Genomic DNA, 23,998 nt, shown 5'->3' on the forward strand with positions numbered 1-23,998 from the left:
TCAAGGCAGCACTTGAGGCAGGGTCAATGGTCTTTAGTAGAAAAGTGCAAGTTAAGAACAGCACAAGTACCTAAAAAAAGAATTTGATTCAAAACAGTAACAGGATAAATCACGTGACTCTGTGGGACAGTCATCCGAGTCAGCTTCTCCGTAAGAAAACAGCCACCTCCGTCAGGGGGACAGGGTAGTCGTGCAAGAACGTCCCCCCGTCAAACACCCGTGCGTTCTGACTGTCCTGCCATTGAAAGCCCCCGTCAGGTAAATATATATCCCTCTGCACTGCCCCCTTCTCCACCACGGGTGCCACTAAGACCTGAAAATAAATACGTATAAGGGAGATTGCACATGCGTGACATCAGGATACGGCTGAAGTTGCTAAAACATGCCAAGTGCATTAGATCCCACATCATCAGAACTCCATTAACTGACCTCATCTCCGATGAGGAACTGGTCATTGATGGTAAAGGTCATGGAGTCAGTTGGATTGAGCCACCACATTGGGCGATAGATGGGGTTTCCCGTCACCTGCCACTCCTCTGCATACTTTTCAATCAGCGGTGCCACATCCCTCTGGTGCCTTGTTAGGTAGTTCCGAGTTAGGTTTAGCACCTATGGATTACCATTTGAGACACGAGAACGAACATTATTGTGGATTACAGTAAAAAGAAAAAGAAAAAACAAAAGAAAACAACTAGGATTGTAACAATCGAATTAAAATCCATCGTTGCCTTTTTCTTGGGCAGTATTTTCATTCAGAACCACTTAGGCCTTTTTCACATCGTTCATCCAAAGAATCTATTTTCAAGAAATCTGGATCAACAGAGTAACTGAAACCAGTGACCAGCCCTTTCCTAAACTAAATCATCCACCGCAAGGATTTCAGTACAAGAAAAATATTGACAGTGAGGTCTGCTAAGGACATTTGTGCCATCTCTACACGCAGACTCAACTCAACAGTCACTCATTGTTGACTTAGTGGGTTTAACTCTGCCAAAGCCTTTGTGCTGTCTCCCTTTGCCCAAACGACTTCAGCATTTCTGGAAGGGTCACATCCTCTTCAGAGTCTCACGACAAAAACAAAACTTGACCGCCTCTATAAAAAAATGTATTTTTATGACTTGGGATTGAGACCATTTGTAGGAATGAGCCACTGGTTTGAGTGAATCTTTCCCTAATTGAGAAGCCAGGCATGTGTGTGGCTTTGAGGTTTTGCTGCTATTCGATTCCAACGTATTTGCTGCTGTGACCTGTCTGTGACCGACTGCAGGCTCACACATTCTGGAAATAAAGGTGCACCACATTTAAAACTGTAGTAAAAATGTCTATAAAAGAGTCATTTATCATGGGCAATGCAACAGTCTATCTCCACTAAAATATCTCCCCGCTCTCACTTCATCTGGGTTTATGAACTGAAGACCATGCAAGAGACCAAAATGGAAAACATCGCTGCTGTCAAATGCCTCGCCGTCCAAAAAGGCCTATTTTTATCTTTGTCACACAACACAAGTCACAACTAATATATTTTGCTGCTTTAGCTCCCTCCTAGTGGAAAAAAATTCATTTGATCACTCCCACTCTGTCACACTTGTCAATTACTCATGGAAATCTTAATTGCCACAATAAAGTATTTTTCCAAGACTTGTCCTCAAATTCATTATCATTCCTGCTGAAGTGGCCCTTGAGAGTGAGAGCGAGCCATAAATCTAGAATAGGGATTGTAATTCAGACCAGATGGACTCGTAACCACAGGTGAATGAGATGAGGAAAGGCGGGAGGGGAAGGGGGTTAGGGAGGGCATTACCCTTCTTCCTCTGCAGGAGCATAAAGCGTTTTTTGTTCAGGAACCTGAGCTCTGGTAACACATTGTCAAAAGCATCAATACCTGTCATCAGAGACTTAAGGCTTTGTTTTCCTGCTGTGCATGGTGAATAGTGTGTTCCTCATTTCCCATGGAGAGGTTCATGGTTCAGTCCTGCCCCTCCTGCTGAGGGGAGAGTCAGATCTGAGTTTTGATAGATCAGGTCTCAGCAGTCCTCTAGCTCCTCTGCAAAAGAATCGGTGGGAACTTCTCAGCGCTTGACCCTCAGAATTGAGGGCTGGCTGTTGGGCCAATGAACCACTTCTCTAAGGTCCCTTTTTCAACAGCAGCATGTGGGAAGGAAGGATAATCTCCCACCCCCTTTTAGAACATCTAATTGGCAGCATTCACACCTCACTACACTTGATCTCTCCACAGTAAATCTTCACAAGCGAAAATCTGGTTAGCAAGTCATGAGCAGAATGTGAACCTGCTAGGTTGTCACTAATGTGGATGACACAGCTGTAATGGCACCAAACGCAGGCTGCTGCCGGGTGGCTACACGAGGCAGACCGGTAGTATACCTGGCCCTCCCCGAAGATCCAGGGTGGTGTGTGGAAGCTCATAACAGGAAGAAAGGCTGCAATCTCCAGCCAGCGGATGAACAACTCCTCATCTGTGACCAGGTCTCCAGACAGAGAGCCACCTGTGCAGAGGCAGAGAAAAGACAAAAACAGTTAAACAGTGGGTACTCGTGTGGCTTTTTTAATTTGCAGATTTAAGACAATGCAATATGATGTACGTTGGCTTCTCTATTTTGGAAAAAGATCAATTTATCCTTTTAGATCTGGTTCATGTTAATTACTGGTGTTTTGCAAGCTAGTGTGGGCTATAACATTGTACTAAAACTATCTTGATACAACTCATACCTCATATCTAATGAACAATTTAAGATGTTTCACGGCAGTTATATCAGGCCCATGTTTTACTGACAGCTCCCAGCTTTGTCCAAAGCAACACTAATCAAGCGCTTTTTTCAGTTCTCACAAAAAGGCAAAAATATCACTATGTGATAAAAAAGGGACCCATAGGTTCTCGTATTACCTACTGCATCAGGAATGAGGAAGTTGTATCCCAGCAAAGTGTGGTGCAACAGGTTGGGAATGAAGGCCTTAAGACCCATCGGGCTCCAATCAGACTGCAGGGGGGTCATCCTCACAAAGAGTGGCTTGTAACTGGACCTGAGACACAGAAAAAGTCCTAATAAACACAAATGTGCCTTACGGGAAGCAATGTCATTGTGCATTAGCTGACAGATTACCGTGTCCCTGCAGTCATAATGGTGGAATCTCCTATCCTGGTGGCCAGGTCAGCCAGCAGGCTGATGTACTTGTCTCCACCCAGAGCTTGCGGTGGCCGCAGTGCCTGCTCCTCAAACAGATTCCCCTCGCCCCCTTCCAGCATGATGTACTCCATCCCTAAATGGGTTTGAAGGGCTCCTACCCTGTCCAGGAACCAGCTCACTGCTCCTGGATTTGTGATGTTCAGCTTTACACAGAACTTTCCTCGCCACTGACTCATCACAGGGATCTGGGTAGAGGGACAGAGGCAACTGCATTCTAATTGGTGTTTATTTTACACTGCTATTATTTTCTCTGTGGATAATTGACTAATTATAAACCGCAGTGCAACTGCTGCTGCAATTATAGATTTCCTGGTTTAGTCCTACTGCGTTTGCATTGCATTGCTTTTTTAATTTGATCAAACTGGAGCTGATTAATGCAGAGAGTCTGCAATGCAGGAGGAAAATATCCCCAAATTTCTGTCTGGTTTCATGTTTGACCGAATAGAGTGTTTTAGTAGCGTGAGGAAAGTTAACTGTCAGGGAAAACTGTACTTAGCATGAAATAAAAATGTGGTGGGTTCTTTATACTGCCTCCCACAACAACAAACTAAATGAAAATACATAAATCTCAGTTCAAAGTTCAAATGTGGATTACTGTGGACGCAACTAAGTGGTTTACAATATGATAGTGTGTGCCTCTCATGCCTCACCAGCTGTCCCTGAGGGGCTGAAGGGAGACTGAGCCAGTAGGCCTCAGTGCCATCAATAAGGGAGGTGTGGAACTGTGTGGTGTCCACCCCCAGGAAAGGGGACATGGTGATGGAAATGTTAAGAAGCTTGACAAGTGGGAGGTCCCTGGTCAGTCTCTTGGACATCCCCCTTTTCCTGCTGTTGAGGTAGTCATGGTCCTGCAAAGTGACAAAAAGACAGACAACAATTTTGAATTAATAGTTTAATGGTGCTACTAGCATACACCTTTGCAAAGTTGCTTTGCAGAATTGTAGCTTTGAGAATGCAACTTCTGTCAGAACCATTTGACATTTGCTAGAGTCCTTTGGGAACTTTGCATTACATAACTGTGGAACAAGACAAATCATATGTAAAATAGCTGTGGGAGGAAAGGCTATATTAGCTCATATTGTTTAATTTCTTAGATCCCCCCCCCCCCCACTAACCATTCATATCTTCTGCTTTTTTTTAATCCAGAAAGAAGTAAAATGCAAAGAAATTCAAATAATGTGTTAGACTCTAGGCTTTTATTCTAAAAATTTACTTTAATTTCTATGTAATAAAATTAGAAATAATGCAAACCTATTAATAACCAAATCACTTTGATGCCAGTTCTTGCAGAGTAAAATGGAAACTGTAAAATAAAAATTAACAGAGTGACTGAAAATGTATGGACTCTTGTAAAACTGGAGTGAAAGGGGATCATTGTTGCTAGCCACACTTCTACACAGCCTAATGTGTTAATTCTGTAAGTTTCCATGCAGGATTTTATGCTTGGCTGGTTCTTTATTGAAGTATGAAGGGAGTGAAGTGAGGTGGTACCAACAAAACTGGTGATTAATATCCTTAATATCCGCCATCCATCATGATTGCATATTATTCTGTATTATTATTTTGTTTCTGTTCTTTCACAACTACTGAAAATGCAATGGAAACATTACCAGTGTGTACGTATATAACAGGATGCCTGGAAATAACCTTTTATGGACTGATTGCATTTCTGCCTGCATGGTCTTCTGCTGTACAGTCTGGGTCATATCTGAGCATCAAGCTGGGATTACTTGCTCTAGTTGGCTAAGGTTCCTTCAAATCTCAGCACACCCAGTTCTTTGCCATCCTGCAGTTACCACACTCAGAGCAACCTAATACCTATTAGGAAAGGCTCTGTTTGTCTTCTCTCAACTATATTTGTTTTGTAACGGAACACCACCAGGTTCTACCAGGTGTTGACACGGATTGACTTGACTGTGGTCCGGTGGTGTCGTTACCAGGCAGTTTGCAATAGCATTTAGGGAAGGGAACTGTATGAATGTGCAGCTGAAAGAATATCTGAAAACATATTTGATGATGAAGTGCCCCATTTACATGCTGTAAGGCATCACAAAGTGTCCTGAAGATTTGATCGGCATTTTGTGGAACTAAGTTCTGTTAGGCAAAAAACCCCAAACAAACAAACAAACAAACAAACAAACAAACAAACAAACAAACAAACAAACAAACAAACAAACAAACAAACAAACAAACAAACAAAAACAAAACAAAAAAGGAAAAACAAACCTAATCTGGCTTTTGTTTTTCTATGTTGTAACATTTCACTGAACCTGTCCTCCCTCCCTTGTTCCCTGCCTCCAGTGCTCTGGAGATCCACTTAAGAAAACTCCTTCATCTCTATCTCTGACCAGTTGTGGGCCTCTGACCAATGAACTCTTACCAGATTTACTACCTGTCAGGGTTCCTGGGTCGTTGACTTAGTGATTTCAGTTTGTTCATGTTCAGTTTAGTTCGCCACATTAATGTTCTCACTTCCTGTTTTTTCCCATGTCAGCTTGTCTCTTGTGTCATTAGTCAGATTATGTTCAGCCCTGTACTCACCTGTTTCCAATCGTTGTCATCATTCAACCTGTGTATTTAAGTTCCTCGGTTCCACCAGGTCTTTGTCGTGTCATTGATGTTGTGTACGCTGTCCGTGTTTCCAATCCAATAAACCACCAGGCGTCACCTACCAGCGAGTCCTGCGTTTGGGTTCCTTCTTCCTCGCCTCCACACAAAACCTGACAGAATGACACGACCCGTGCCACGAAGACACGATTGGAACCCAGCGGACTCGGACCTCTATGAGCGGCAGGAGGCAGCACTTTCCCGTTGGGCAGAGGAGTTCAGGGGAAAACAGCGGAGAGAGACCATGTCTTCGAGGGGACTCGCCTGGCTCTGGGCAGGCCTCGCAGACGCCGCGTTCCCCCACCTGCTGCCTCACCTGCACCGGAGCATTTGCCGCGGAGAGTGGGCGTTTCTCGCCGTGTTTCAGCCGCTCCTTCTCTTGCCGCTCCGCTCCTCGCTCACACACCCGCCGCCTTATTCACTGGACCTCCAACCTCGCCATGCCACAGTTGCTCTGCCTCCCAACTCTGCTCAACGGAGGCTCCCACGCCAGAGGCTCAGTTGTTTACCCTGCCCGTTTCCTCTTCCCGGAGAAAGCGGCGCGCACGCCTCCATAATATGGACCATTTTGAGCAACTCCCGGTGGTGAGTTCCAGTGATTGTTTTTCGCACTCTTCGTCTGACTCTTCACTTAAAAAAATAGACTCATCTCTGATTCATGGGGGGTTTCCCTCCTGGACAATGATGTGGACTGGGAAGATTTTTTTTTTTCTGCTCCCCCAAGGACTGTTCAGTCAAAGACTGTGAATAGTGGTGGCAGAAGGACCAGAATAATCCCTGATAAACCTGGCAGTATCACACACCCAGTCATTATTTCCACCCCTATCAGTCAGCCTACACCCAAACCTGTGCCAGCTCCCAGGAGGAGGGCAGCTGCGTCCCAGTCCACTCCTGCACCCGTCCGTGTTCCTCGGGTGGGTGTGACTGGCGTCCAGTCACCTTCCATTCTTGTCCCAGCACCCAGGCTGAGGGCAGCCAGAACCCAGCCTGACCTCCCTAGAGGTTCGGAAAAGCTAGCCTCTCCCCCTACTAGTCTACCTCTTCATCCACCTGATCCAGCTTTCCCTGGTTAGGCTAGCGGACCTGTCCCCTGCTCGGGCACCAGCTTTACTAGCCCAGGCTGCAGCTTTATCCCCTTCACTAATTCAGTCGTTAGCTCAGCCATTAGCCTCACCAACCTCTGTTGATCCTTTAGCCTCCCCAGTCCAGACCCCTGTAGTTCAGTCTCCTGTAGTCCAGTCTCCTCCTGTCCAGTCGGCCGCAGCTCAGTCGCCTCCTGTCAGTCCAGTCGCCTCCTGTCCGGTCGCCTGTAGCTCAGTCACCCATCCTCCCACCGCCTGTGGTCCAGTCAGTTCAGCCTGTAGTCCAGTCTCCTACCCAGTCACTCATTCACCATCCTGTTCAGTTTCCTGACCTGCAGCCACAGCATCCAAAGCCAGCTGTGAGCTCTCTAGCTCCTCAGCCAGGGGTTTCCGCACCCGCTGGCGCCCACGCAGTCGCCTGCAGCCGCTCCTCCGTCACCGCCGGCTCCTCGTCCTCGACGGATTCGGCCACCTTCCAGGCCGCTGACTGGACCTCGTCGCTGGCGTGGCCGCCGCCGTCTTCCTCGCGGCCGCCCACCGGACCTGCTCAGTGGCCGCCGCCGCCCACCCTGTTCCTTTTTTTTTTTCTTCTTCTTCTTTCTTTTGGGGGGGGGGGGGGTACTGTCAGGGCTCCTGGGTTGTTAGTGATTTCGCCACATTAATGTTGTCACTTCCTTCCCCCCCCCCCCCCCCCCCCCCCCGTGTCAGCTTTTGTCATTAGTCAGATTATGTTCAGCCCTGTACTCACCTGTTTCCAAACATTGTCGTCATTCAACCTGTGTATTTAAGTTCCTCGGTTCCACCAGGTCTTTGTCATTTCGTTGATGTTGTGTACTGTCCGTGTTTCCAATCCAGCCAGTTCAGTCAAGGCTGGACTGGGACAAAAAATCGGCCCGGGCATTTTGACCCCATTTTGACCGGCCCACCAGGATAAAGATTGAAAATGTGACGTCATTCAGGGATAAAACCGCAAAGGATTCTGGGAACTTGTGGCAAGAGGTACTAGCGCACGCAGGCTTTCAATTGAACTCACTTACACAGCGATAAAAAGAAACCCAAAAAATGGCAAGAAGCTGTTGTATTATTAACTGCAATAGCCGGTCGCATGACAGCCACAGGAAGCCGACGGGTAAAGAGATCCTTTTTTTTTTTTTTTTTTTTGAAGTGAAATTTTTTTAAGCCATGTTTCCAAAGTAAGAGCCGATGGATGGTCTGGATATACCAAATATAACGTCTCAGAACACCCCAGCTCACATGTTAGTCTGCTCCAAGCATTCCCACAAAGGTCAGAGTTTTGTAGTAGTTAATACGTCATTTTTCTTAACATAATTGGTGATATAGGTTACAAGCAAGTCTGGCGCTGAACAGAAATTGTCGCGCTATGCTCCTTTGTTTATTGTGCATAAATAGTGAATTGTTCTGACACAATATTGCGTTTCGCTTCTGTTATAACCATGGTACACTGACAAAAACATATACTTTTATTCACAGGATAAAACAGTTGTTTTGTATCACTAATTGTCCATTGCGATTACAATATTATTGTCACTGCTACATTTCTGTAATGCTACTGTAACCGGTTTCTGCTTCATCCCGCTGCAACAGTTCGGCCCAAACAGACTCCTCGACTCTGCGTTGTGTAGTGTTTTTAAAAAGACAGTCTCTGATCGATCGTTGCCACTTTATTTCCTAAATGGAAACAACGGTGTATTATCAGTGCACAGGCTCGCCATACACCACTCCGCACAGCACACTCTCGTATGGCTACGGCAGACTGGCAGCGATTACTGCAGCAATATTACAATTTCTAATATACAATAAAATAACAGCAACAACAAATGTACCTGAATGGAAACAACGGTGTATTATCAGTGCACAGGCTCGCCACACACCACTCCGCACAGCACACTACGGCAGAACATCTCATTAGCATTCCGCTTTAGCATACAGTTTCACACATTAATAAACAAATGAAAAGTACATAAAACTGGTGTTGGACATGTGTCCACTAAGCACTTATTACACTCGGTGCTCTTCAGCTAATCAAACATGTTTTATGTGTCTGTACTACTTAGCTATATTGTGTGCGGAACAATACAACTCACCTCTCGTATGGCTACGGCAGACTGGCAGCGATTACTGCAGCCAGCCACACCGAGAGGGGGGGCGCTGTTTCCCCATTACACTGATATTTGTGGCAAGTGGAATAATACCACATAAACACTGTTACACTACCAGAAATTATTTCCACTACTAATTAATTACCGTTGAGCTTAAAGGTCCTATTAATAAACTGTTAATGAATGTGTATTTATGAAGACGATTTGTGAGACTGGTAAACTTATGATATGTACAATAGTCTTTCGTTCTACACGGTGCATTTCAAGGTCCTGCACCCATCCGTCGGTAAACTGTACCCGGGCATGTTGCAGTGACCTGAAGTTACTAAAGTTCATGAGTGTATGCACTCACTCCAAGAAGCGTATAATTATAAATCTGAGCGTGGTGAAAGTTGGGCAGCACGCTGATGTCTTTTGTCCACTCTTTCACTCCTTTGATTTTTTCCTCGTATCTTTTCTTTGTCTTTTCGCCGTCTGTCTTTGTACGGACCGGCATTGTTCTCCTTTTGTTTTGTACATTCCTTTTTTGTGCGGCAAAGAAAAAAAAGAAGGTATTGGAACCGGAGAATGAACGTTTTGCGGTGCTGCAAATGTTTGCATTTGATGCGGTACTTGGATTGTTTTGCCACGAGTTCCCGGCATGCAATGCGCGAAAATCACGTGATTGCTAAAGAAGGGGGAGGGTGCAGCCAGCCTCCTCGGCTGTAATTGGTCCAGCCCAGAGTCGATCATGACCAATTGGCCAATCCAACACCTTTCATTATATATACCCTTCCTAAAAAAAAAACCAAAAAAAAAAACCCATCGGCCCATAAAAACAAAAAATCGCCAGCGGCCCACCGGGCAAATGCCCGGTATGCCCGATGGCCAGTCCAGCTATGAGTTCAGTCATTTCAGTTCAGCCAGCTATCTCAGTTCAGTCAGCCCTCCGTTGCATGTCCTGTTTCATCCGCTCATCATAGTAAACCACCAGGCTTCACCTACCTGCGAGTCCTGCGTTTGGGTTCCTTCTTCCTCGCCTCCACACAAAACCTGACACAACCTCTGTGGTTGAAGCAGTGGATTATGAAAATCTGCAGCTATGCAGCGGACGAAATGAAGATGAATGAAAAAAGAATAATATACACATCTTAATTCTAGTCACTGGGTTAACAAACTTTTCTAGGCTTAGTAAAAGAAGAGAGCTTCTACTGAAAATAGAAACTCCATGAACTGGCTTCTCATTTCAAGACCTCGTATCAACAGACTAGTAGAATTGAACATAAAGCATGGCCCCTGCAGCCAGCTATAATGTCAACACACTATATTTGTAATGTTTAAATAAAAATTTAAGCTAAATACAGCTGATGCCTGCATCCGCAAAACTTCTATCTCCATCATTTGATACCTGCAATGGCAAATGGCAGCAGCACCGCAGCAGGTGGCCCAATCCACCAGGAATGTCCACTTCAGTGCGATAAAGCAAAGGTTGCATTCGAAAATGCTGAAAACAGCAACCTTTTATGATGCAGTGCTGACTTTTTATAATCTATTTATTAATATGAGAGCTCACACCTGCCATACAAAAACTGTCAAGACACTGAGTGTGTTACCAATCCTTATCCACTATTTGTTAAATCCTGTTGGTGGGTTAATTTTATTTTTTATTTCATTTAAAAGGTTTAACCAGTGGGATTTTTATCCGACCCAGATTGGGTTTGCCTTAGCAGAATATTTTCACAATGAAAACTTCACTCTGTCACAGCCTTTAAAGGCTGGGAGAAGACACAGCACAGTTCAGTAGTCAGTGTGTGTCTGCATCATGTACCATATCAGAAAGGAGGGTGGTGGAATGTTCATTGAGGCTGATGACTCCCTCCCCAAGCTGGTGTCTCTTCAGACGATTCGAGAAAGTCCTCATCTCCCGCTCCACCTTCGGCCCTGAGTCCATGTTGGCGAGCAGCTTCCAGAATGGCAGCCTGCGGCACACACACAGGAATCAGACTGGAACAGTTAAACACAGTTGGCTCGCGAGACTAAAGTTTCAATCGGTGCTCACCAACCACACCAGTGCACCGCTGTTATAATAACCAGAAGTGAAGCAGAGTGAAATTTACATCTGGTCTAATCTAAATCTAAACTGAACTAACCGCAGTGCTTTCATGTTGGGCAGCTCCCTGCTGTGCTCCGAGAGCTGTTGCACTGCTTCCTGGTGAGCAGCTTTTACATTGTGGGCCACACACACAGTGTACTGCAGAGGGAGTCGCTCCATACTTGGAAGTGACTGTAGGCAGAACTGCTGTCTGCTGTCCAGCCCGAGCTGCAGGGGGATGTCAGGAGATACAAGCACTGCGACACCTGCATGGTAGGAAGCACACAGGAATGGGCGTCGGTCATTAGCTTACATTATGCTTGTGGATGAAACCTTGCTTTAAGGAGTCAGATAAACAGCTGCAATATAAAGTCACAGTCTAGGTCATACACTCATGCGAAGGAAAAGTCAGGTAATTCAAACAGTTATGATTTAAAGAGGCAGAGATCAGCGCAAATAAGACAGTCCATTGCAAATTCCACTTATATGACATAGTGCATGAGTGTTACTGAGACCAGTATGAGTATGACGGATGGAGTGTTGTGGGAGGTAGAGTGCAGCCTGTGTCAGCTGATATTGCTCCACTCAGATGTAAGAAAAACACTCCCCAGAATGAGATATAGCAGCACACAGTTGGATGAGTTTACCCTGAAACTACTGGCAAGTTCTAAGTAGGTAGGTTACACTGCAGACCAGTGAAATGAAATTCAGGTAGCCTGGAAAGTAACACTGAGGGCAGGGTTAGAAACATTTTTTATTTGTCCATTATGCTTGCTTCTGGGCAAACACGAGCATTGAATGTCCCGTGCATGTTCCCTCTCCGAATAACAAAACTTACCAGAAATATTGAAGATTTGAAGATGATTTTTGTCTACTTTATCCTTCTAAAACCTTGCAGTTAAGGGGGCCTCTTTAGATTTCTGCTACTGCATGCACATACAGTCCATCAGATGGCTTGCATAATGACAAGATTATGTGTAGCTGAAAATTGTATCTGCAGATGTAGTTGCCCTGGAAGGAATGCCCCATTCATCTCAGGTTACCCTAACCCTAACCACTTCTCCCCTAACCTGACTCCCACCTTCTCCCTCCCAGCTTTAACAACCTTCAGTTCCTCTGTGCTCTGCTTGGCTATGTTTCTGTCCCATCTAATAAACTGAGCCATTAACACAGACCCTGACCTCGTATTGAGATTTTGCAAAAGCTGCTCAAAGTAACCAAACTGGGGTTTAAGATTTGTGACCAATCAATGGAAAGATTAGACAGTCTGAGAAACTGGTGAGACCTTGGCTCATTTCAGCTGCTCTCTCTAGTTTCAGTGGGCTTACTGTTCTCATGGAAGCAGGGACCAGGAGCAGGCGGGATACTCGTGTACCAGTTTATAATCAGATTAATAGTTTCAGAGATCAGTATTTAAAAGCCTTGTGAGGAGCCTTCAGCCTCAGGGTAATTCCCACGTGTTTGCAATGGATAATGTCAAAGAGATACTGGTAACACCTCAGCTGCCTCTCACAAGGTATTAGGTCAACATCCACGTGTTTGTTACAAATTTATAAATGGCAGATAAATGCAGATTTTATTTAGGAAATATTTATGATAAACATTTAATTTTATGTATTTCTGACATACAGAAATATTTTCAATAACAAAGGAGTTGAATGGACGCGATAGAAGAAAGTTGATAAGGCAAAGGTGCTTTGAAAGAGTATGGTGGTGTATGATGTGGTTTGCAGAGAAAATTATAAAGATTTATAGAAGGATGGAAGTGGAAAGAAAGTAGTGGAAACATACGCAAAAGGACTACACCAGACAGCAAGAAGCCTCGTAGACTAATGTGCTGCTGAAGCTGCAAACAGTGGCTTTTACTAAAGTGCATACAGAGTGGAAAATGGAGTTGAATTTGCCTTCTCAAGTCATAATTAATTTTTGTTGGAAATGACACTGCAGAGCCTCAAGGAAATGAGACAAACTGATCCTAAACTGCTGTACCTGTTATTCCATCTCGGATTAAACGTGCATTTTTGAAAGTTAAGTATACCAAATCCTGTCGTCTGTTTATAAAATCTTACTCAAAACACTATGAACGCACTGGTGTGCCTTTTTTCCTGTCAGGGAGCTTCTCATTTAAAAACAACCCCCCACCCAAACCATTCTAATCCTGTTTATTTATTATGCTCTATAAGATGCAACGTATGCTAGCAGGATTTATGATCATTTTAAAGAAAATGAACAAGATTTGAAGCCTTAAGTTGTTCCCATAGTGGTGTACCCAGGAGGTGAGGGAGATTTTTAAAGCAGCTTCTTAAAAATTCCCCAAAATTCAATACATTTTCTTTTTTCTTTTTTACTAGCTCTCAAAAAGTGACATTTTGTGACTGGTGGAAAATATGCTCTCGCCTCGCCTCTCGTTAATTTAAAGATTACACACGTTTGCTGTACAGATCTGATTGACGTTTCTCAGTTTTGTAGCTGTTGACACGCAAATCAAACAACTATCAGATATATGTGGACATACATGAATTTTCACGTACACGTCTCTCAGGCACACCTTGTTCAATGTGCAACTGCAGCTTTCCAAGAAAAACAGTGCTGAGCTTATAGGACCATAAAGACTCTTTGCTCACTTTCACTCAGTCTGACCTCAACATCTGTAGGTGGTAGCAGACCCTGTGCACCTTCACCAGGGTCGGTAAGGTTTTAATGTGGCGCCTAGGATCCTTGAGAGTGCTGGTCTGAAGGAAAATGCTACTCTATGACTCCCTGCTGCTGTGGACCAGATGAACTGCACTCGTTTACCTGTCATAGTTTTACTGTTCTTTCTGACAACCGTGCAAACTTACAGACCTGACTAGGGGTTAAAAAAATGTGCATTCAAACACTAACCCTGTGTGTGCGAGTTTGTGTGTGTTTGGCATGTACTTCTTTAACAATGGAAATTTCGTTTTTGTGCCCGACCTCAAGAAATTGATGGCCACAAAACTGGGACATTGCCATTGTAGTAAATTTCCAATCCCACTTATTGAAGAAATAATGAAACACTAAAGAGGCTCTCTCTGCTCTACTCCTATCATCAATCAGTTTTATTGTTTCAAGGGTGAGACACTGTGTTCTGTACAAACATTACAGATGTGTCCTTTTCACTACCAGCAGATTGGATTAGACAAACTCTAAAAACTGTGAGAGCTGATATAATACTTTTTGTTTGGCTTCAGTGGTGACGTTAGCAAACCGTTTAAACTCATATTCTGACATTCTCACTTGAACAAAGATTTCACTAAAGCTCAGGGTTAAAGTAAGGAAAGGGAAATGACCTGAGCAACCACAGACAAGTTACGTGTCTATATGAAGAGTACAGAAGCTGTCCCGTTGTTACACCCTTTAAAAAGTCTTTCTTCTGTTTCTTGCCTGTTGTCCTTCATGGAAAGTATAAGAGGTCAACTGTGGAAAATGTTGTGGGGTGATTTTCATTCAGTAGTTCTCTCATACAGGAGATGACAGCTTGCTTTTAACAAAGCTTCAGCTGGCTAACGGTGTCATTCTTGAAGTGTTTCACATCTTACTTTGCAGGAGTGTCGAGGTTTCGGGGCAGCTGCCCAGGGACCTCGTCGTGACCTATTGAGCAACGCAGATGAGTGTTTTGGAGCAGTGTCCTACGTTTGGCATCTTGATCTCGGATTGGTTTAAAAACCAATAAGAAAATCATCTTTAAAACATTTCCAACGAGAAGATATTTAGTAAAAATTAAGAACACAGTTAAGAGAGCTAGATTTCTTTTCTGATTTCTTTTCTGATTTCTTACTCTTTGGTACTCCGTAAGCCTTATTTGCGCTTTCAATTACTGGTTAGGAGAAAGCGAGTGTATTTAGTCTTTGCATCTCCAAAACATTTGTAAAAAGCTTACAGCTTGGATACCTTGCATTCAGATTGCTGAATGACATTAAAATTTTTTGATAATTATCTGTTTTTCTTTTGTGGTTTCCTTCCTTCCTCTTCTATTGCTTTCCATGAAACTGAGTAATGGAAACATGTTTTAGCTTTAACTGTTCTATCCCTTGTCAACATAAAGCTCCGTTATATTAGAGACAGAAGTCACGTGTGCATGTGGAGGAAGTGGTGTAATATCTTGTTGTTGTTGAAAAGTTGTTGCGAGGAATCTTGGAGAAAGCGTGTTCTGTGTGTTTCTCTTCATGAAAAAAAAATCTATTAAGAAAAACTAGATTCATTACTGGCTGGCTGAGCACAACAGGAGGGGGACATTTAAAGTAGTTACACAATCACATTTTTAAAAAACTAACAGGTTTGCTCTGAACTTTCGTTTGTAATAACAATTCGGAAACTCACGATGCAAGCCAAACTTCAGCTCAGTACAAAGCATTTGGATACAGGCCATGGAAAAATGAAGTCTTTTATATATGAGAATAGAATTTCTGGCAAATAATTCACCTCTCACTTGTGTGCCAACATCCAACAATTATTTTACACATAAATCCTGCTGTGTTAATTAGTCACACACGGGACAAAAATGGCTACTTTGCTTTCAAATCAATGTGTTTCAAATAATCGTTTCCGCCGCTTGTATTCCCATTACTGCTAAAGATCTCATTATATTATAATCTATTTCATTTTGTTTGTTATTTTAGGAGACAAATAAAGAGACAGTTTTCATCTGTTACTGGTTTGTCTACTTAGTATTGTTTTAAGCCCACAGGCAGCACACAATAACAATCTTTTTGAACACATGCAGTATTCCCATGTCAAGCCTTCGGACCTCTAGCTGTAGCCCTTTTAATATGCCATTATAATGCATGTGATCTAGGATGCTACTTTGCTAATAGCTAATCTGTTCTTACTAGTCCAGTTGTGTTTTTGAATGGATAAAGACAGGTGTGGCTGTGATAAGTTCCTCCAGTTGGAAACGCTCTCAAATGTCACTCTGCTGCATGGTGGCATGCTGTATCTCTTTCATCCAGTTTCTCTACCTTGGCTTTACTTTGCTACTCTTTACCTCTCTTCTTGATTCTCTGTTTAATATGACCAATTACCATACATATATGCTCTGTTATCACAAATATTTCAATCTGTCTGCCATGGTCTTTAACTATCCCAAGGAGTCCTCTTAAGTTTTTAATGTCAGCCACAGCTCTATACTGCCCACAACATTTATAACTCTAGCTATGACTAACTAGAGTCAGTGTAGACAGGCCACTTGCAACGATCAGCGGGTTCAAACAGCTGTGAAGCCTAATGTTACGTTAAAACTGCATTAACTGTATGTTTGTTCCTCCAAAGCAGATTTATGAAGACAGCTCAGATGAAAGTGTTGTCAGTCCATTAATAATAAATAATATTAACCAAAAGTAAAGACATGTGGCGATTGTTTTACTTTTTTTTTAAAATTACTATTGGAATACTGCCTTCCCAAAATCTCCTTTTTTTAAACGAAAAACAACACTGGAGTTCTTGTTTTAATACACATTACAATACACATTTATTGGCGCAGACATATCGCTGCATTTCAAATACACATGAACAGTGTGTACTGTGTGTCTATGACTGCATACGGTGCTGTGTGCATGCAGCTAACTCCTATTGAGAAGCACTATCCTAATCACGGTTTGCTGAGTGTTGGTGGACACAGCTGGATTTAAAAGCAACTTTTCTTGAGAAGAAACTGTTAGCACTTGGAAAGGGGTGAGGAGCTGTGCATGCTAATAACCAGTGATATATGATATAATTTCTTCTCTATATTTCTGTAAGTATTTTTCCATCTGCATTCAATTAGACTTGATTAAGTGCAAAGAAAGAGAAAAAAAGCAGGAACAAATCACTTTTCTAATTAAACTTTCACACGGTTGTGTAACCTCACAAATCTCTATAATGATATCCACACATGAATGTGGATTTTCTTTGCCACAAAAACTTCTGTAATTGTTTCCTGTCCCAATACTATTATCCATAAAAATGAAGCAGTTATGACTCAAACACATTATAAGATTTATAGCTGAATTTTCCATAGTTTTTTTTAATTTGCATTTCATTTATAGTTCAGTTCTGGCTTCCAAGCTGAGTTTGCTTATTTTTTAATAGTATGACAGGTATTTGTCAGTGTCTCGACTTCAATAACACTGGAATACACGTGACATTACAGCCATAATAATGTTAAAGCAGCAGATTCTATTAATGTAGTCATCCCAAAACCTTTGCATTTGAATTTATCTCTATATTCTTTGATTAATGTATCAGACGTTTACACTTAGCCTGGCTTTTTAGTTCCATTTTAGTTAACTGGAATGTTTTTCCACGCTTTTACTTTGGTTTTGGTTAACTATAATAACCTAGTTCACAGTCATAATCACATTGGATTTTAATCTGAGATATCATGTGGTTCTTTGGACTGAGCTGCTGGGCAGATAAGGAAGATAAACGCAGCTAATGAAGACTGACAAAATGCTCTTTCTATACAGATGAGAATAAAGTGTTGTTATTTTGCCCGGAGCAGCAAAATGAGCACAAATTCATTTTGATGCATGTAAAATGCAATATTTTTGTACAAAATATAAATGTAAATTCAACATGTAGAGAGACTATAACAGGGGTCATGCAAATAAAGGGTAGATACTAATAGAGTATGCAAACTACTCTGGAATTAAACCATAACTGGATATTAACTCCATTCCTCTTGTTTCTGTGTGGAGTGTGCATGTTCTCATTGTGTGTACTCTGTGTACTCTGGCTTCCTCCAAAAGTCCAAAGACATGCAAGATGAGTTGGTTGGCGACTCTAAATTGGCACAAGTGTGAATGTGAATGAATGCCTGTCTCTCTGTGATAGCCCTGCAACTGACTTTTGATCCTTCCTTGGTGTACCCCACCTCTTGCCCTATGACAGCTGGGATCGGCTCCAACCCCCCGTGACCCTGAATTCCATTACTAGAAAAAATGAATGTCTGGCTGGCTGGCTGGATGGATGGATGGATTGATTTGTCTGGCATGTGACGTGATGTGGTCTGAGAAGGTGTCCATTTGCTGTCAGTTCTGACAGTAAAACACAGTACATCACTGGACTGCCTCTGAAACTCTGTCTCGTATGCCTTTTGTAAAAGTGGCTGCTAATTCACAAATGTACCAAGTTTACACCGGAGAGAACAGCTCTTTCGTGCAGTTCAAGCAGGTGTAACATTTCTACTTGCAGCACAGGACCACACAAGTCTGAAGGTTAAAGCCCTTGTTGGTGATGAAATGTTCTGTAGGTTACACAAATTACTTCTTTAACTAAATGGACCGAGAAGCTACTAGTTTGTCACACATCAGACTGATTATGTTGTTGGCAAATAAGGAAAATACATGAAACTTATGTTCTTGTGATCTGTTGGACTGGTGTCCAATATCTGAAAGCAAAGTGAGAAGTGTTGAAATGCTTGGAAAATGTCTTTGATCATGGAAAAACCTTTTCTCTCGGGCCTAATGTGCACATTATGCAAATCCTGGAGCCAAACAAAGACATCCTTGAACTTTAAAGCAGGATATCATGTTAAATATACCTTTAATGCTCCAACAGGCATCATTGTCATTGCTGAGCATCAGTTTGCTATGTTTGGGGCTATGTATCTGTGAGAGGTTACTTGGCAACAAATAAACAGTTGATCTCATTGGGATCTCATGCTATCTCTGGCTGCATGTGTGTGCATGTGTGTTTTCCTCTCTGTGGAAAGCTAAGCAGATAAACAAAGGGTTACGGGGGTCCTAATAATTACTGGCATCCTTTCACAAGGTGGAAAAGGGATTTAAGTCATGTGACTCTCAGGCGAAGCCTGTCACTGTTACATAGCAAAAGATATATGTGTGTATATGCGGTTGCATGCGGTTCCATCAGCATGTAAATGACTGAGTGAAGCTAGTGCTAACAATCAGTGAAGTCGATGATTATTTGTGTCGCCTTATTGGGTGATGTCACTGCGTTCCCTGTGGCAGGTTATTTGAGTTTTGTAGTTACTCACAGCTAAATCCTAAACCATTTACAGAGCTCAAAGATATTCACTTAAGGCCCTACACCTAAGGCCTGCATGTAGAAATGAGAATATGTGAATATTAAAGATTTTTTGAACAATGTCAGTGTGCTAATAATAATAATCATGATCTCAGATTGATATCGAAATTCGATAGGAACAAAGATTAGTTTATTTAAGCAGTAGCTCAGAAACCAACCCAACACAAAGACAAATTGAATCTCCATAGTCCATGAGATTTGTGTAAACGCACATGCACACACTCTCTGCAGACATTCTTCATCAGTCATATTAACCATTCACATCCGCTAACAGCCCCTGCCTCTCCCCCCTTTACCCCCGAGGATAAAATCTAACACCCTCAAAATAACCTGGTGAGTTATAAGAGTCAGCAGGGCCTCCATCCAACCTGCTCTTTTAATAGAAACAAAAGACAATTACTCTGGTATTCCTAAGAGTTAATTTAAGATGCTACAGGTGGCTTGATTGCCTTTGTACTCTAATCTCTGAATTAATAAACTGACATGCCACAGCCAGCATCGTGTTACACTATCTATGTGGCGAAGCCAACTTATCTAGTATGTTGTGTGTGTTTTAGGGACGCTGCTTTAGTACCATTTTTGCCAGCTAAAGCATAAATGCTTACATGAGGGGCTGAAAAGGGTAGGACAACACAACAACATCCACAGGGCTTCCCTCGCGCCCTGGGATTCACGCCACACATGGTATACCCACTCATGTGGGATCAAGTTTCAAGAGTCCTTGTTCTTGTTCTAACGCTGCACCAATAGCAAGCGTGGCAAACTGCCAACATCCTTACTGAGGAGACCTTTTTTCTTGTAATAACATAGCCGTGGAGAAGATTTCTAAATCCATTTCTAACGACGAGATCGAGAGCAAATCCCATCAGTGACCTCTTACCCGATGAGCCAAGGAAGTAGCGCTCCAGGGCAGAGCCGAACCCAGAGGGATTGTCCTTCAGATCACTGACGATGAAGGGCTGCATCGTGGTGTTCTGATCGTTGATCGGCCAAGTCTGACCCCGAACACTGGCACCCCCGTACCAGGATATGTTGGCCATGGAGAAGCAGTCCTGAATAAAGACACGCATGTGCAAATATACATGCAATCACACATTAAAGGGAAAAGGGAAAGAAAACCAGAGTGAAATGTTTGCAAACAAGAAAAAATAAAAAATAAAACAGTGATTAACTAATTCGATTAACTTTATAAAAAGTCATATATTATTAAAATAGTAGCTGAATTAAGTATGGAAAGAGTAATGTTTGTGAGGAGAGGGTAAAAAATTTCTTTTGGTTTTAAAACACTTTAGCAACCTCACTAAAGGGCACCAACATTTTGTCAGTATTTGACAAAATAATAAGAAAAGAAAAGAGAATAGAACAGAAAGCTTTTGGTTGTCATCACTGTTCTGTGGTAAATATAAGGAAATTAGAAGTACAGCAGTTGATGCATTAGGGCAGCAACTCTCAAGAACAAATTATTTAAGAGCATCTAAATATTTTAGGAGACTTACAGTCCATAATAAATTTCATTTCTGTTCTCAAATTAGGATTTTACTTTAATTTAAACAGCTACAAATGTAATAACATTATTCATAAAAGCATTGTATTAACAGTTTTTTGACTGGATGAGTTAATGTAATATTTGAAATTCAGTGTCAGTTAAGGTTGCATCTGGTATATCAGTGAATAAAATGCAGGGATTGAGCGTCAGAGAATTTTATTTTATTTTTTTAAACAAATGCTTCCCCTTCTGTCTTCAAGAGACAAATACGCAGAACTTAAGTTAATTTTTTCACGTCAGCAAATCTGGGCTCCATTAAGCAGTTTCAAAACAGGTGCCAAGTAGTCACCTGAGAGGCTCTGGGCAGGATTTTTGGAAATTATGAAAATAAATGTGACTTTGGTTTAGAAGATTTTCTGTGAGCAGTCACACCACATGACAGGGAGTTATGTCGAGGAATGTTCCAGTGGGGACAGATTAACCTACCCAAACTTTGCAACAGTTAAATGCTTCTGACGATTAAGGCAGGGGAAAGTACAGTAAGTACTTCACTCAGTGTAGTTAATTAAATGGCTTTAGAAAGAGACAGGAAGAAGCATAACAAGTCACCTACAACGATTTGACAAAATTTTTTGTCCCCTTTCTGATTTATTTATTTCTTTATTGTCTATTTGTCACACTTATGTTTCAGATTATCCCAAAAAATTAATATTAGACAAACAAGCCCCTCTTACTCTAACTCTAGTCCCACAGAATGAGACATTATCCACAAATGGAGAAAACTTGAAGAAGAGACAGGTCTACCAAAATTACGATGAGAGTGCACTGACAACTCATCCTGGAGATCACAAAAGAACCCAGAATAGCATCTAACTTGCCTCAGTTAAGGTCAGTGTTCATTATTCAGCAATAAGAAAGAGATTAGACAAAAATGGCATCCAATGGAGAGCTTCAAAATGAAAACCACCGCTGACCAAAAAGAACAAAAAGACTCATCTTGCATTTACAAAAAAAAAAAACATTTTGGCAATCCCCAAAATTTTGGGAAAAACATTCTGTGAACTGATGTGACAAATGCTTTTTGCAAAGTTTGCATCCTGTTACATGTGGCTTGAAAATAGCAGAGTATTTCACTAAAAGAACATCCTATCAAGAGTCAAACATAATCATGAGGGTCTGTTTTGCTGCTTTAGGACCTGGACGACTTGCAGTTATTGATGGAACCTTGAATTCTGCTTTTTCAAGAAAACCTCTACCAGAAAATCCTGAAGGAGACTATTCGGCTATTCACTGAGGCTCAAGCACAGAATGACCAAAATACACAAGCAAATCCACCTTCAAATGACTACAAAAAACTAAAAAAAATTAAGGTTTTGGAGTGACCTAGTCAAAATCTGGACTTTAATCAGAGTGAGACACTTTGGCGTGACCTTGAAAAGTCAATTATGCTCAAAAACTCTTCAATGTTGCTGAATTAAAACAATTCTGCTCAGAAGAGTGGGCCAAAAACTACTAGGACGACTAAGACTTATCACAAACACTGGATTGGAGTTCTTGCTGCCAGTGATACAAGCAGTTATTAGGTTTAGGGGGCAATTACTTTTTCACATAAGGCCAGGTAGGTTTGAACAACTGTTATTTGCCACACATTTTTTGTGCTTAATAAATAAAATCATCATTTTAAACTGTATTTTGCATTTATTCATGTTATCTTTGTCTAAAATATGTGAAATTGTAAAACTAGCTTGATTATCTGAAACAAGTACCAAGTGTGACAAATATGCAGATAAATACATTTTAAAATGGAGGAAAAGAACACTGTATGTGCACATGTTTGTTTCACGTAGTTTAACATAATTCCGTGGCCATACACTGGAGATCAATATAAAAATCCAGTTAAATTTAAAAAAATTTATACAAATTTAAAACATTTATCCGGTTTTTTGAAAACGATAATCACGTATGCAGCAAGAAACACATTTAACTTTTTCTAAAAGGAGATTTCTACCATTTTGAAAGCTTCTCTTTTCCGTTAATAAGTTATATAAACAGATTGTGAGTGAAATACATTTTTTCTTCTTGATTATTGATATAAAATATATACTTTTAAAGTTCTTATTCTATAATATTTGACGGAGAAACTTTGCAAAGAGACCTGCTTATAAATTGTTGCACACTGTGCACCAGAAATAGGCTGTTATCAAAGCAAGGCAATGTCATTCCGCAAACTACAAACTACAAAGGGGGACATTAATGTTCCTAGCCTGAAGAAAGTGCAAAACTGGGTTTGCACTCCACATTTTGCTGTGATTTGTGTATTTCGTGTGCACATAAAGAGAAACATTACCTTCAGCTCCACATGACAGTGTACCGGTGCCCAAGTCATGCTGTAACACTCCGTCTCCGTATCCTCATTCGCTTCGAGCGAGATCTTCACCTCGGCCACCGAGTCCCAGGTATAGCAGAACTCGGTCTTATTGAGCCAGCACAGGTTCCTCACGAAGGGAATCTCTATATCGGGGTTCCCTACGTTCCCGACGTCAATTTCCACGTAGGTCTTATCCTCAGTCAGGGTCTGTATGAGCAGCGAGTGGGTTTTTCTCTCCCAAATCAGTCCGCTGAAAGTTCCCCTAAGGATCCAGTTTTTGTTGGGCTGGTCCACCACTTGCCAGTATATGATCCCGATGGTCATTACGAAGAAGACGGCAACCCCGAGACAGGCTATCGCTCCTTTCCAGGTCTCGTTCATCTCCTTCAATCCCGTATCCCATGTTACCTCTGGGATGGGGCTAGGGTTCCTATTTCGAGCGTGGGGCATGTTGTTTTTGAGATCAGCAAAGAGTCAAAGAGTAAAAATGCTGCAGAAATCTCTGAGCGTCAAAATCATCTGTTGCTTCATCACGTCATGGTGTTTTCAGTGAAGCTACAGTGTGAACCATTCTACTCTTTATCATTACACGGTTTACACTGCTGTTTTGGGTTTTTGCGCAATTGTGCCGGCAACAGAGACCTGTCATGTGAGGAAAGCTGTGAGAAAAAAAAAGCCCAGCGCAGAAATAAAATGATATGAATGAATAACGGACTTACCACATACTGCTGATGTTTTAAAAGGATTGGATTTGTAAATAGCATTGGGTGCAGTGAGCTCTTAGGCAGCCTCAAGTAGGGTTTGGCAGCAATGCCTGCGAATAGCTCATAAGACGCTGTCTTGCTTGTCCTGCACTTTCTGACGTAACGCCGGGTAGTTTCTTCAGAGGAAAGGTAGAGAGGGGGAAATAGGGGATCAAGGGGGCCTGGCAGAGTCTTGGAAGTGCCCGCCGGGGTGAGGAGGCCACGGGCAGCCTGGAAGGGAGGGACCCCCATGCGTGCTCCCAGACTCTCCC

General features: G+C 42.1%; 1 protein-coding gene across 1 annotated transcript; it reads right to left on the reverse strand.

Annotated features, from left to right (window-relative positions):
- LOC113027052 (SITS-binding protein) lies at positions 1–23,998 on the reverse strand. The gene is made up of 11 exons (XM_026176470.2): positions 23,703–23,998; positions 22,963–23,625; positions 20,010–20,181; positions 11,142–11,349; positions 10,820–10,970; positions 3,854–4,051; positions 3,120–3,388; positions 2,903–3,039; positions 2,383–2,504; positions 430–609; positions 1–313 (listed from the first exon to the last, which is right to left on the reverse strand). Exons 2-11 carry the CDS (start codon positions 23,431–23,433, stop codon positions 140–142), a joined length of 2,082 nt encoding a protein of 693 aa, XP_026032255.1. The 5' UTR covers positions 23,434–23,625; positions 23,703–23,998; the 3' UTR covers positions 1–139.

This window comes from Astatotilapia calliptera, chromosome 7 (assembly GCF_964374335.1).
Source record: "Astatotilapia calliptera chromosome 7, fAstCal68.1, whole genome shotgun sequence".
Taxonomy (NCBI): Eukaryota; Metazoa; Chordata; class Actinopteri; order Cichliformes; family Cichlidae; genus Astatotilapia; species Astatotilapia calliptera.